Consider the following 12,619-nt stretch of genomic DNA (forward strand, 5'->3'; position numbering starts at 1 on the left):
TGGCTTCCTAGCATAATGCATTTGAGATTCACGCATGCTGTGGCAGGTTTAGGGAGTTCATTTATAATGCTGACTAGTAGTCTGTTGTGTGAATGGAACCACAGTGTGTTTATCCATTCCCAGGCTGAAGGACAGTTGGATTATTTCTGAAAAGTTTTGGGCAATTATTAATAAAGCTGTTATATATAGGGGCGCCTGGATGGCTCAGTGGTTTAAGCATCTGATTTTTTATCTCAGCTCAGGTCTTGATCTCAGGGTCTTGAGTTCAAGCTCTGGGTTGGGCTCCACACTGGGTGTGGAGCCTACTTAAAAAAACAAAACAAAAAAGGGGCACCTGGGTGGCTCATCCAGTTGAGCACTGGACTCTTGATTTTGGCTCAGGTCATGATCTCGGGGTCGCGGGATCAAGTGTTGCATAGGGTTCCACGCCTAGCAGGGAGTCTACTTGGGATTCTCTCTCTCCCTCTGCCCCTCCCCCCTATGCTCGCTTTCTCTCTCTCAAATAAATAAAATAAATCTTTAAAAAGAGAGAGAAAATAAAGCTGTTGTAAATACTCATGTGTAGGTTTCTGTGTGTGTGCAAGTTTTCATTTGTCTGGGACAAATAAGAGTGAGATGGCTGAGTCTCATGGCAAATGTTTTTTTAATTTCCAAAATATGTCAGACTGTTTTCCAAAGGGACTGAACCAATATGCATTCCTACCAGCAAAGTAAAAATGTTCTAATTGCTTTCCACATCCTCACCAGCACTTGGCTTTGCTGATTTTTTGGGGGTTTTTTTGTCTTCTTTGGTTTTGACTTTTAAAAAAATTTTTTTAAAGATTTCTTTAATTGAGAGAGAAAGAGAGAGAGAGTTGGGGGAGGCGCAGAGGCAGAGACTCTTCAAGCAGACTCCCCGCTGAGTCTCTCTCTTTACAGGAGAGGTGGTATACTATCTGAAACTGCCATAACAAATGGCTACACACTTGGTGGCTTGAAACAACAGAAATTTGTTCTCTTACAATTCTGGAGGCCAAAAGTTGAAATCAAGGTGTCAGCAGGGCTGTGCTTTTTACAGAAGCTCTAGGGGAGAATCCGTTCCATGCCTCTTCTAGCTTCTGGTGGTTGCCAGTTTCCTTGGCTGAAACCACATCATTCTAGTCTCTACCTCAATGGCTATGTCACCTCTGTGTGTCTCTTAGAAGGACACTTGTCATTGGAATTAGGGCCAGCCTAGATAATCTAGTAGGACCTCGTTATCTCAAAATACTTAATTTAATTATACCTGCAAAGAACCTTTTCTAAATAAGGTAAATTTCACAGGTTCTGGGCATTAGGATATGGTTCTTTGGGGGTAGATAATTATAGCAGTAGAAGTTCTACCTTCCAGGAAGATTTCCCTTCCTCGCTGTCCCCAGGGCTGTCCTGCGTGAGGCTGTCATGCCCCAGCAGGCCACTGCCATCTGGCCAGCACACCATCAGAACTCTCTCTGGAGTGGGAGAAGAGGCTCCACTGTCTCCCAGGACTCAAACAGCAGGGTATCACCCCCACATAGGAAGGGGGTTAAGATGCTGGTAGGCCAAAATCAAAAATAAACAATGTGACAGATGCCCACTAGAGATAGGAGTCCCCTCCACCCATGCCTGCATCTTTTGAGTCACTGATAGTGACTCATTTCTACAGTTCTCCTGGGACATAAAACTGTTTTTGATTTATTATTTGGGGAGTAAGAGGGAGCCAAGGACTTTCACTTAGTTCTTCCTAGTACATTAACCTTTAGTTCAAGGGTCAGGGGGCCCAGGTGAGGATTTGACCAGTTCCTGAGGAACATAGGATGGATTTCACGCCTTGCAGTTCTGTACTCCCACATCCCCTGAATCTTATTTTAATGGTCCTATGCCTTGTAGCAACAGACCTTAAAAGATTCTTTGAGCTATAGCACATAAAGGTCTTGACTTTCTTTTTTTTTTTTAAGATTTTATTTTTAAGTAATCTGTATACCCAACGTGGGGCTCAAACTCACAACCCTGAGAACAAGAGTTGCAGATTCCTCCAACTGAGCCAGCCAGGCACCCCTTATTTTATTTCTTGAATCAATAATCTAGATTATTTAAGTTTACCTTGCTTGATATCATTCAATGCCATTATAAGCAGCCACCCCACTCTGTGTTCCTAATTTCTTCATTCCCCTTATTCATTTATTTATTTAATTTATTTATTTTTGGTAGGCTCTACACCCAGCATGGGGCTTGAACTCACAACCCCTTGACCGAGAGTCACATGCTCTATGGACTGAGCCAGCCAGCAGCCCCTTCTTTATTCCCTTCAAATCTGTTTTGACCAAAGCCACTCAGCTCCCAGAACTTGACCCTCAGAGGACACATGATCTCTGGTGTTCACAGCTGATAATTTTATTAGCTATTTCTCCTCTGTGTGCTGTGGGATGCTGTTTTCTCAATACTGACCATAAACAGGAATCTCAGAAACTTTTGCCTAAAGCCTGGGCCTGAAGCCATCTTTCTGGTGCCAATACTTGGATCAGTTAGGGCTCTTTGATGCCAACAGCCAAAACCTACCCTGGCTAATGAAATAAAAAGAGAAGGAAATAGAAGGATATTGGGTGGGTCACAGAGCTGAGGAAGGAACAGGGTAACCTGTCTTGGAGTGGGAATCGGGGTGTCTCTGAAGCTCCCACAATAGGAGCTCATGGATCGTTTGTTAAGGATGTTGCCAAGACTGGGGCGCCTGGGTGGCTCAGACGGTTGGGCGTCTGCCTTCGGCTCAGGTCATGATCCCAGGGTCCTGGGATCGAGCCCTGCATCGGGCTCCCTGCTTGGTGGGGAATCTGCTTCTCCCTCTCCCTCTGCCTGCTTCTTCCCCTGCTTGTACACTCTCTCTCTCTGTCAAAAATAAATAAAATCTTTAAAAAAAAAAAAAAAAGGATGTTGCCAAGACCTGACTAAGCAATAGCTGTTTTCCTTTTGTCAGTCTAACCACCAATTCAGATTCTCCAGGTAAAGACAGATGGCCTAGTTTGGGTCACCCACCCATCCTTGTCTCTAGAATCTGCAAGCCCTGTGATTGGCTGTCTCACCAGAGCCTCAGGAAGCAGGAGAGTCTGCTCTCAGAGGCAGGGAAAGTTGTGCTGGACAAGCCAAATATGGCCCCAGCCTCTGGCCTTCTCTGAGTGGGGAAAGACACGGTCCCTGCTCTAGGGAAGCTGCCAGTCCGATGGTGGAGACACAGCCTGTGCCCTCAATGACCCTCCAGTCTGATGGGAAGACTAGTCACAAAACTAAAGAGATTTAAGAGAAAGAGGAAATGTAAGTAATGGCACAGATATGTTCAAGACAGGGTTTTGGAAAAAAAAAAAAAGAAGACAGGGTTTTGGGGTTTTTTAGTAGTGAAAAACCAGAAACGGCTAAAATACCCTAAAAAAGGGAAATGATTAATTAAATAATTAAATGATTACATACTCTGTATCAATATACAAGCATTAAAATCAGGTTTTTGAAAAAATAGTAATATGAGAAAATATTAGTGGTGTAATACTAAGTGAAAAAAATTGGATACTAAATTGTCCAACTGTGTAAAGCAGTATATACAGAAGGAGGGAAATACACCAAATAAACATTTTGAGTACTTTTATATGTGAGGCCTTGAGGCCAATACATATATTATTTTACTAACTCTTATGTGATAGATACTATTTTTTAAAAGATTTTATTTATTTTAGGGAAAGAGAGGAGCAGAGGGAGAGGGACAAGCAGACTCGCCACTGAGTGTGGAGCTCCACATGGGGCTTGATCTCAGGACTGAACTGAAACCAAGAGTCAGATACTCAACCACCGACTGAGCTACCCAGGAGACCCTGTGATAGATACTATCCTCCCCATTTTATAGATGAAGAGACTGAGGCTTGGGTAGGTTAACTCCATGGATGGTCACATAGGTAGTAAGTGGCTAACGCAATCCAGATCGGTCTAAAGCCAAAGTCTGTGTTTTTAAGATGATCTTGGCTCTCCTGAGCTCCCAATGTTGGGGTTATGAGTGATTTATATTCTTTTATGTAACTTTCCTGAATTGTCCTTTCTACATCAAACATGTATCTACCTATGCAGTCAGGAGAAATATATATTTTGAAAAAGAGTGTTAAAAAAGAAATATGCAACAAAAACATATAAACAGGAGAAAGATACTGTATTGAACAAAAACATGTGTAAGTTCTGGGAGCTTCCTTTGCAGTACTTTGTAGTGTTTGTTATCACACTATCAGTCTGCATTGCCAATATACATACATATATGTAAATATCTCACTGTCTTTGAGGGCAGGGGCCCTGTCATTTTTATCTCTGTGGTAGGGAATTGCTTAGGGAAGATATCCTCCAACATAGGGCTTAGGACATAATAGGCTCTTAGTAATTGTGGAATGAGAGAAACCACAGAGACGAGAAGCCGGTGACCGGAAGACACAATCAGAAAAGGTTTTGCTGGACTCCAGGGGGTTGGGAGTTCTGAGAGGGCGACTAAGGAGCCAGGGAGGGGTTGGATGGGGACGGGGTGGGGGTGGGGGTGAGGGTGGGAATGAGGCTGAGGCTGAGGCTGGAGGTGGGGGGACGACAGTGCTCAGGAGGAGGTTTTGGTTGTGAGGCAGGTATTGAGCGGGAGGAATGTGACAGCGACAGTCGCAGGCCCAGCCTCCCAATTTTTGTCGTCCCCCCCGCCTCGCGCTCAGGAGGGTGAAGACGGGTCTCAGTTCCCTATGGCGGGAGCGCGCGGTGGGCGGGCCGGGCGCTCCCCGCACCTCCCCCGGCCGGGTCTCGGTTTCCACGCCCCCTTCGGACCGGAGTCCCGAGGCGCTGGCCGCGGTGCTGAAACAGAGCTCTCGAAGGAGGGAGGAAGGAGGGGCCGGGCCGCGGCGAAGAGGCGGAGCTCTCTGGAGCTCTAAGCTGGAAAGGGGGGGAGGGGGAGGGCGGTGCCAGTAGGCCTGAGACCCTGGCAGGCTGGAGAGGAGGCAGGAGACCGGAGACAGCCTGGCTAGAGCGGACAAAGGCATCTGGACAAGCTTTCCCTGAAGAAACCAAGGTTGTGTTACTGGTCTTATTTATTAATCCTCTTTCTTCTACCTTGGAGGGACCCTCACCTTGTACCCTTACCTCAGCCTCCTCCCCAAACCTGGCTAAGGAGTGACCCCACTCCTAGGCCTCTGTCTGCAAAGTATCTGGCTTACAGCCCACAGGATCCCAGCCCAGGGCCTACATCCTCACCATGGTGAAGTTGCTGCCTGCCCAGGAGGCAGCCAAGATCTACCATACCAACTATGTGCGCAACTCGAGGGCTGTGGGTGTGATGTGGGGCACGCTCACCATCTGCTTCTCGGTACTGGTCATGGCCCTCTTCATCCAGCCCTACTGGATTGGTGACAGTGTTAACACACCCCAGGCAGGCTACTTTGGCCTTTTCTCCTACTGTGTGGGCAACGTGCTGTCCTCTGAACTCATCTGCAAGGGTGGCCCGCTGGACTTCTCCTCCATTCCCTCTAGAGCCTTCAAGACTGCCATGTTTTTTGTGGCCTTGGCCATGTTCCTCATCATTGGCTCCATCATCTGCTTTAGCCTCTTCTTTGTCTGCAACACGGCCACAGTCTACAAGATCTGCGCATGGATGCAGCTGGCTGCAGGTGAGTAAGATTAATGGGAGGACAAGCAGGGACCCCCACCCCCCCAGGCCATAGGGGAAGCTGCACCATTCCACCCTCTGTGGATGCTCTGGGTCTCCTACCCAGACGCTCTCCTTTACATTATATTTTTTTTCAAAGATTTCATTTTTTAAGTAATCTCTACTCCCAACATGGGGCCCGAACTCACAACTCCAAGATCTAGAGTTACACGCTTCTCCGACTGAGCCAGCCAGGCGTCCCTCAGCTGTTCTCCTTTAGCCCAGCCCTACTTAGTACTCTGCAGAAGCTTCTAGGAGTAGAAAATTTTAGAATGGCTGAGACCTAAAGGATCGTTGAGATCGAATTGTTCAACCCCCTCATCTTGCAGATGGGAACTGAGGTCCAGAGAGGGGAAGTGACTTGCCCAGGAGGACACAGCTAGTTGATAGAAGGTGTCCTGACTCCCAGGCCACCACATCAGAGGTTGTTGTTGCTCTGAGAAGGAAAAAGAAGGAAGCCTCCATTGTTGGCCCTGTGGGAATAGGATCCAACCCGGGGCAAAATAGTCAAGCACATCCTAGATGTCACCATCTCCCACTTCTAGGCATTTGTTCTTTCTCCTTTAAGGATCCACAGATCCCTGCCCTCACTCCTTCCTTCCCACCCTAGGTCATTGATTTGGAGTGCTATGCTGTGACCTTTCCCATAGAAACTTGCATTTAAGTTCCCTCTTTCATGGTGGAGTGAAAGTCTTTGTTCCCTAGTTATAGGTTTCCATACTTGAGGCAATAAATGGGAGTGATATTTTGTGGTGGGGGAGTAGGGTGGTGCCTAGGGTCTTTTAAAACTATGTGGGGTAGGTGGCTACTTATGGTGCCCAGAAATGAGGCCTTCCCTGTCCCTTTGTCTTTCTCCTGGCCCAGGCAGGCCTCTCAGTCCTTGAGCCAGCTGGTCCTATTCTCTAAAGCCTTGTCCAGCAGCCCTTAGTCCCTTCCTGCCCCAAGGGCCATGCACAGGCTGTCCATACTAGGAAATGTCCAGGAGCAGTGCTAGCACTGCAGACTAGAGAGAAAATCATCCTGACATTATTGGTTAAAATGAGAAGTATTATCCACAACAGGGGGAATGAGCAGGGATCAGAATCCCAGACAACCAAACACATAGACTCAACACTCTGTCAGAGTTGGAGGGGGACCCCAGAGAGCTGTAAGTACCCCCGCCAACTACAGATGAGGCATCTGGGACTGAGAAAGAGGGAAAGACTTGACCAAGGCTATAGCAAATCAACTGGCAACTAAGGACCAAGGAGAATTAAGGCAGTGGGTTCCAAGAAACTAGATGTATTCCAAAGACATTTTTATTGAGCCACACATTTACATAAGTATAATGACTTACAAAGTACTTTCACATATATCATCTGGAGGAGCCCTATCCCTACCTAGCGAGGGAGATATTACTCTTATTTTATAGATAAGGCTCTTAGTGGGTAACTTGTCTTTAGCACAGGTAGTGATAGACAGAACCTTTGATTCAAAATCTTGTACTCAGGCCACTCACCTGGCTCCAGAGCTGCCTTCCCAATCCATCTACCATCTCCCTCTCCTCTCGTCTTTCTATACATTGAGGGAGAGGCTGGGCCAAGGCTAAGGTAAATCTTGGTGAGCAGTGGGGAGTAGGAGGGGTAATGAAGATTTGGCAGTTTTGTGACAAAGAGGAGTAGAGTGGACCCTGGCATGCTTACCAACTGGTCCTCCATATCAGAGCTATGGAATGCTGGAAACACAACCACTCCTCTCATTCTCCACACTGTCCCCACCCACAGCCTCCGGCAACAGGTACCATTTGGTGAACAGGCAGTGCTTGGGAAGGCCTGGGTGGGGTAGGCCTCAGCAGGCCATTTGAATTAGACTCCAGGTCATGGAGCTGGAGACACTGATAGCAGAGGTGGCCAGATGCCACCCTATGAAACATTTATGTTGGGGGAGAGTGAAGGTGGTGTCATGTTCCTTTCTTTAGTGTAGGGGAATGGAAGATGAGCCAAAGGGAGAGGGATGAAGAGGGCTATGTGCTCTGCAAACAGCAGCTGGGACATGCATCCATTTGAAGATGCTTAAACCAGTTAGTTTAACCTTGCCAAGAAGCCTGAGACCAGGGAGGGGAGCCCAAGAAAGGAAAGAGGATTGATGACGGGGGCAGTGTGGGGCGGTAGTTTAACAATGTTAATTGAGCTTCTGGATGCCAGGTATAAGCTGTGTGTGGTTCCAGCTCCTAGAAACACAGGTAGGGCAAGTTGCTTGTCTCTCTGAGTCTTGGTAACCTCATCTGTAGAATGTAGCAACAGGACATCCTATCACAAAGTTCTGGTGAGGATGGGATGTCTAATGCATATAAAACACCTTCTACAGTGCTTGACACATAGTAGGTGCTCGGTTAATGTGAAAAACACAAAGGCAACTTTATCAGTCAGGATGGGTGCGGTGACAAATAACTCCCAAATCTTAGTGGCTTAAAGCAAAGCTTTATTTTTTGCTTGTGGTACATGCTCATTGAGGATCAGTTGGGGGCTTGGCTCTCACTGTTCTCTCCTGGAACCCTGGCTGATGGAGCATCAGCTGTCCTCTGGCTGTCATCATGGCAGAGTGAAAAGGAGCTCTGAAAGGTCTCTCCCTAGCAGTTAAATGCTCTGGTCTGGAAATGCACACATTCCCACTCACGTTTTGTTTTCTTTTTTTCTTTTTTTTTAAATTTTTTTTTTAAGATTTTATTTATTTATTTGACAGAGACACAGCGAGAGAGGGAACACAAGCAGGGGGAGTGGGAGAAGGAGAAGCAGGCTTCCCGCCGAGCAGGGAGCCCAACGTGGGGCTCGATCCCAGCACCCTGGGACCATGACCTGAGCTGAAGGCAGACGCTTAACGACTGAGCCACCCAGGCGCCCCTCCACTCACGTTTTGTTTTCTAAGGGAACTCTTATGGCCTTGCCTAACTTGAAAAGAGGAGAGCTAGGAAGTATAATCCTACTATGTACCTGAAACATTTGTGAACACCTCTAATGACACCCACATCCACTGAGGTTGCTTCCATTGGCTTCAGTGCCAATAATAATAACCACAACTGACAGTAACTGGCTGCTTGCCATGAACCAGACGCTGCAGTGAGCGTTTTCTCTACCTGACCACACTTAATCCTCATAACTCTGCTATGAGTCAGGCATTGTTTTCCTTGTTTTACAGAGAGACTGGAAGTCAGAAAGGGTAAGTAAACTCCCCTTAGAGTCTTGAGATACTACAAATGGGGGTGACCCCCACTGTGCCCAGGCCCCTGGGTCAGGTGCTCACAGAGGGCCGTGGCACCCATAGTAACAACCTGTTTCCAGGTTAGAGGCCCTGGGCTATTTTCCAGAATAGTAACAACCTGTTTCCAGGTTAGAGGCCCTGGGCTATTTTCCAGAGATGCTATGGAAGGAGAATGGGGCCAAGGGGAGGAGATGGGGAGAATGGAAAGTCCAAAAGGGCAGCTCCTTTCTACATTGAACTGTTCCCGTCCCCCACCACGGTTAAGGCACCAAAGTACTGGTCTTATACCAACTGGGGAAGGCCATAGGTTTTACCAAAAAGCTCTGGGAGGGTTCCTGCTCCCCTCCGCTAAGTATCTTCCTGAAACACTTCTCATTTTGTCACTGTCTGAAATGTCAGCACTAAATACATTCAGCTCTTTGGAGAGGTGTGTCTGGGAGTTGAGGGAATTAACTTTGAGGTCAAAAAAGTCAGAAGCCAGGTGTTGGCTCTGCTGTAGCTGGATGACTGGGCAATTCACTTGGTTTCTCTGAGACCTCAGTTTTCTAACCTGTAAAATGGGATATTAATACATGGCCTACTTCACAGAACTGTTGTCGGGATCGAGAGAAAAATGGTACATGAAATATTTTGTGACCTATAAGAGAACTATATAAATAATTTTGTCCTGTATAAAATGAAAGGAGAGTTGATATATTTAGGTGGGGAGGTGGGATCCTGATCTTTATACTTTCTATGCATTCATTTGATCTGCTGACCTTCCTTGCAAGTGCAAGCTGAGCCCAAGGTAGGTAACTGGGTCCTGTGAGGTGCTTCTCAGGTGCTCCTGGGTGGGGCAGAGCCTTGGAACTAAAGAGCCTCCAGGCCTGTGGAAGGAGGGTGAGGAATGGGAAAGTGGCACAGATAATGGAAGGCACCCCCTGCCTACATGGTGGTTGTCCTTGGGGTCGCCTTGGTCACATTCCAGGATTATGTCACCTATCTGTGCAGCGAAGGTGGGGTGGTCATTGGTGGGAGGGCATGGGAGAAGTGAGGAGAAGGTAGGGAAAATGATATTTTTGGCTGTAAATACTAAGTCAATAAAAGCACAGGATGGGATAATCGTAGCTAACACTCATAAAGTACTAAGTATGTGCCAGGCACTTTTCCAGTATTAACCCATTTGAACCTCACTTCAATCCAAACAGGTAGGGACTGTTCATATCCCCACTTTATAGATGAGGAAACTGAAGCCAAAGAAGCTTAAGTGGCTTGTTCTGAGCCACACAGCTAGTTAGCAAAGAGCTGGGCTTGAAATCCAGGCAGACTGTGCTAGTGTTTCCCAGCTTTTCCTATTAAGAGAATTACCTGAAAGAATGTTTTTATTTTTATTTATTTATTTATTTATTTATTTTTAAGATTTTATTTATTTGACAGAGCACAAGCAGAGGGAGAGAGAGGGAGAAGCAGGCTCCCTGCTGAGCAAGGAGCCTGATATGGGACTCGATCCCAGGACCCTGGCATCATGACCTGGGCCGAAGGCAGCCGCTTAACCGACTGAGCCACCCAGGCGTCCCTGAAAGAATGTTTTTAAAAACAGGGATTCCTGAGCCCAACCCTGGCCTGGAAATCAGTATTTTAAATAAATATTAGGGGTTCTTAAATTCAGGGAAGTGTGAGCAACTGCACTGACCTGTACTGGGTCAGGATGAAGAGACCTATTTGCTTGAATGAAAGGTTCATGAAGGAAGCAGCCAGAGATGGGGCTGGAAAACTTTGTGTATCCATTAAATCTAAGATTCCAAGTTGTAGGACATGCCATGCATTATTCTATGTGCTATAAAAAGGAAAAATACTTTTTCTTTTTTTTAAGTAGCCCAATGCGGGGCTTGAACTCACAACCCTGAGATTAAGACCTGAGCTGATATCAAGAGTCAGACACTTAACCAACTGAGCCACCCAGGCGCCCAGGAAAAATATTTCTACTCAAACCATGGCCTGAAGCTTTCTTATTATACTTATTTCAGAGATAACGGAGTATGAATAATTGTACATCTTAGAAATGATGAGTTCTCTGGGCTGGGATCAGATTTTGGAGGGGTTTGAAGCCAGAGAGGGGCAAGGCTGAGGGCCTGGTAGGACCACTTGGTGCTATGGCAGAATATTCCCTGGGCTGAGGAGCTCCACTTTCTGCCTCTACTCCTGACCAAGAGCAAGTCTCTTTAGCTCTTGGATCCTCAATTTTCTCCCCTGGGTTCTACAAGAATGTTGGTAGGAGCTGCCCCATACCTCTCAAGGCTGTTAACACAAAGAGAAGGGAGGTGACAAGACAGAAGCAGTGCAAGGTGGGCTGTAGAAGGCTGAGCACACCCAGCCTGACACCATCTGCACCCCCTCCTACCCCCTCAGCCACAGGCCTGATGATTGGCTGCCTGGTCTACCCAGATGGTTGGGACTCAAGTGAGGTGCGGCGCATGTGTGGGGAGCAGACGGGCAAGTACACACTGGGTCAGTGCACCATCCGCTGGGCCTTCATGCTGGCCATCCTCAGCATCGGAGACGCCCTCATCCTCTCCTTCCTGGCCTTTGTGCTGGGCTACCGGCAGGACAAGCTCCTTCCTGATGACTACAAGGCAGATGGAAAAGGTAACTCGCCATCCCCCAGGGAGGTGGGGCTTCCTCTCAGCCAGTCCCCAGAGGATTGGTCTCTGGCCAGGGGTTGGGGACATCAAGACCAATTAGACACAGCCCTTATTCCAGAGGCCAAGGGCCAGTGGGGTTTTGCAAGCCAGCAGGTGATGAGGTAATGACAGAGGTTGTCTGTGACAGAAGGGTGTCCTCCTGCCTCCCTCAAACCCCCACTCCTGTCAGGGTCTACAGGGGAGAGAACCCTGATCCAGCCTGGGGAGCTAGGGATGGCCTCCTATAGAAGGTGGCACTGAGGCTGGGTCTGGAAGTTCACTGGGGGTTTGTTTGGTGGAGAGAGGAACAACAGGTTAGCAGAGGGGCTGAGTTGTTGGGGCAGGAGGAGAAAGGCAGGTTGGGGGCAGATGTGACAGCTCCTGGAGTACAGATGGTGGGCGCTCCCTTGAGTTGGGGAGAGAGCCTTGGGGTTCTTTGTATGCCATCCTGTTTCAATTTCCTTTGGCCCAAATCCTATCCCTGAGTTTTAAGAGTCAGATGTAGCTGACCCAAAGCCCAGGCAGACGTCTCTTCAGCCTTTTCTGACTGTTTCCCATTGACCTTTTTTCCTCCTAGGGTAGTTTCTGCTCCTTTCTGTCATTAGGCTCTTCCCCTGTGTTAAGGGGCTTTCTCGGGGCATAAATTTTATCTCCTAGTCATAGGGCAAGTCCTGTCTCACACCACTGTGAATCCCAAAATGCCTACCCAGCAGGTGGCCACTGTGAGGGGCCTGTTGCACCTCAGAGACGTCTCCAGTCACCTTTCCCCACAGTTGTCTTCACCCCATTGACCTGAACTAGAAGAAAGAGGTAAACTCCCTTGCCCCCCATGACCAACGACCTTTCCCAGACAAGGAACTTGAAGCCTGGAAGGGAGACCCACCCAGAGGTACACGAAAAGGTGGTGGCAAGGAGGACCCGGAATTCTGGTCTTCTCTGGCTCAGCCCAGGGCCCACTTCTTCATAAGGAAGTAATCAAACATCTTGCCCTTCTTTGGAAGTAGAAGAAGAGTGACTCACACAC

At 47.7% G+C, this 12,619-nt stretch overlaps 1 protein-coding gene across 1 annotated transcript; it reads left to right on the plus strand.

Moving 5' to 3' along the window:
• The first annotated feature begins 4,957 nt into the window (after positions 1 to 4,957).
• On the plus strand, positions 4,958 to 11,979 carry LHFPL5 (LHFPL tetraspan subfamily member 5). Its single transcript, XM_034991110.1, has 2 exons — positions 4,958 to 5,660; positions 11,324 to 11,979. Exons 1-2 carry the CDS (start codon positions 5,249 to 5,251, stop codon positions 11,719 to 11,721), a joined length of 810 nt encoding a protein of 269 aa, XP_034847001.1. The 5' UTR covers positions 4,958 to 5,248; the 3' UTR covers positions 11,722 to 11,979.
• The last annotated feature ends 640 nt before the right edge of the window (positions 11,980 to 12,619 follow it).

The sequence above is a fragment of the Mirounga leonina genome, unplaced genomic scaffold (genome assembly GCF_011800145.1).
Source record: "Mirounga leonina isolate KUSES-001 unplaced genomic scaffold, KU_Mleo_1.0 Mir_53, whole genome shotgun sequence".
Taxonomy (NCBI): Eukaryota; Metazoa; Chordata; class Mammalia; order Carnivora; family Phocidae; genus Mirounga; species Mirounga leonina.

Bases quoted from the DNA above. Each gene is read 5' to 3' on its own strand.
- LHFPL5 (XM_034991110.1), top strand. From the start codon at position 5,249: ATGGTGAAGTTGCTGCCTGCCCAGGAGGCAGCCAAGATCTACCATACC. The intron at 5,661-11,323 runs GTGAGTAAGATT...CTACCCCCTCAG, and splicing joins ATGGATGCAGCTGGCTGCAG to CCACAGGCCTGATGATTGGC.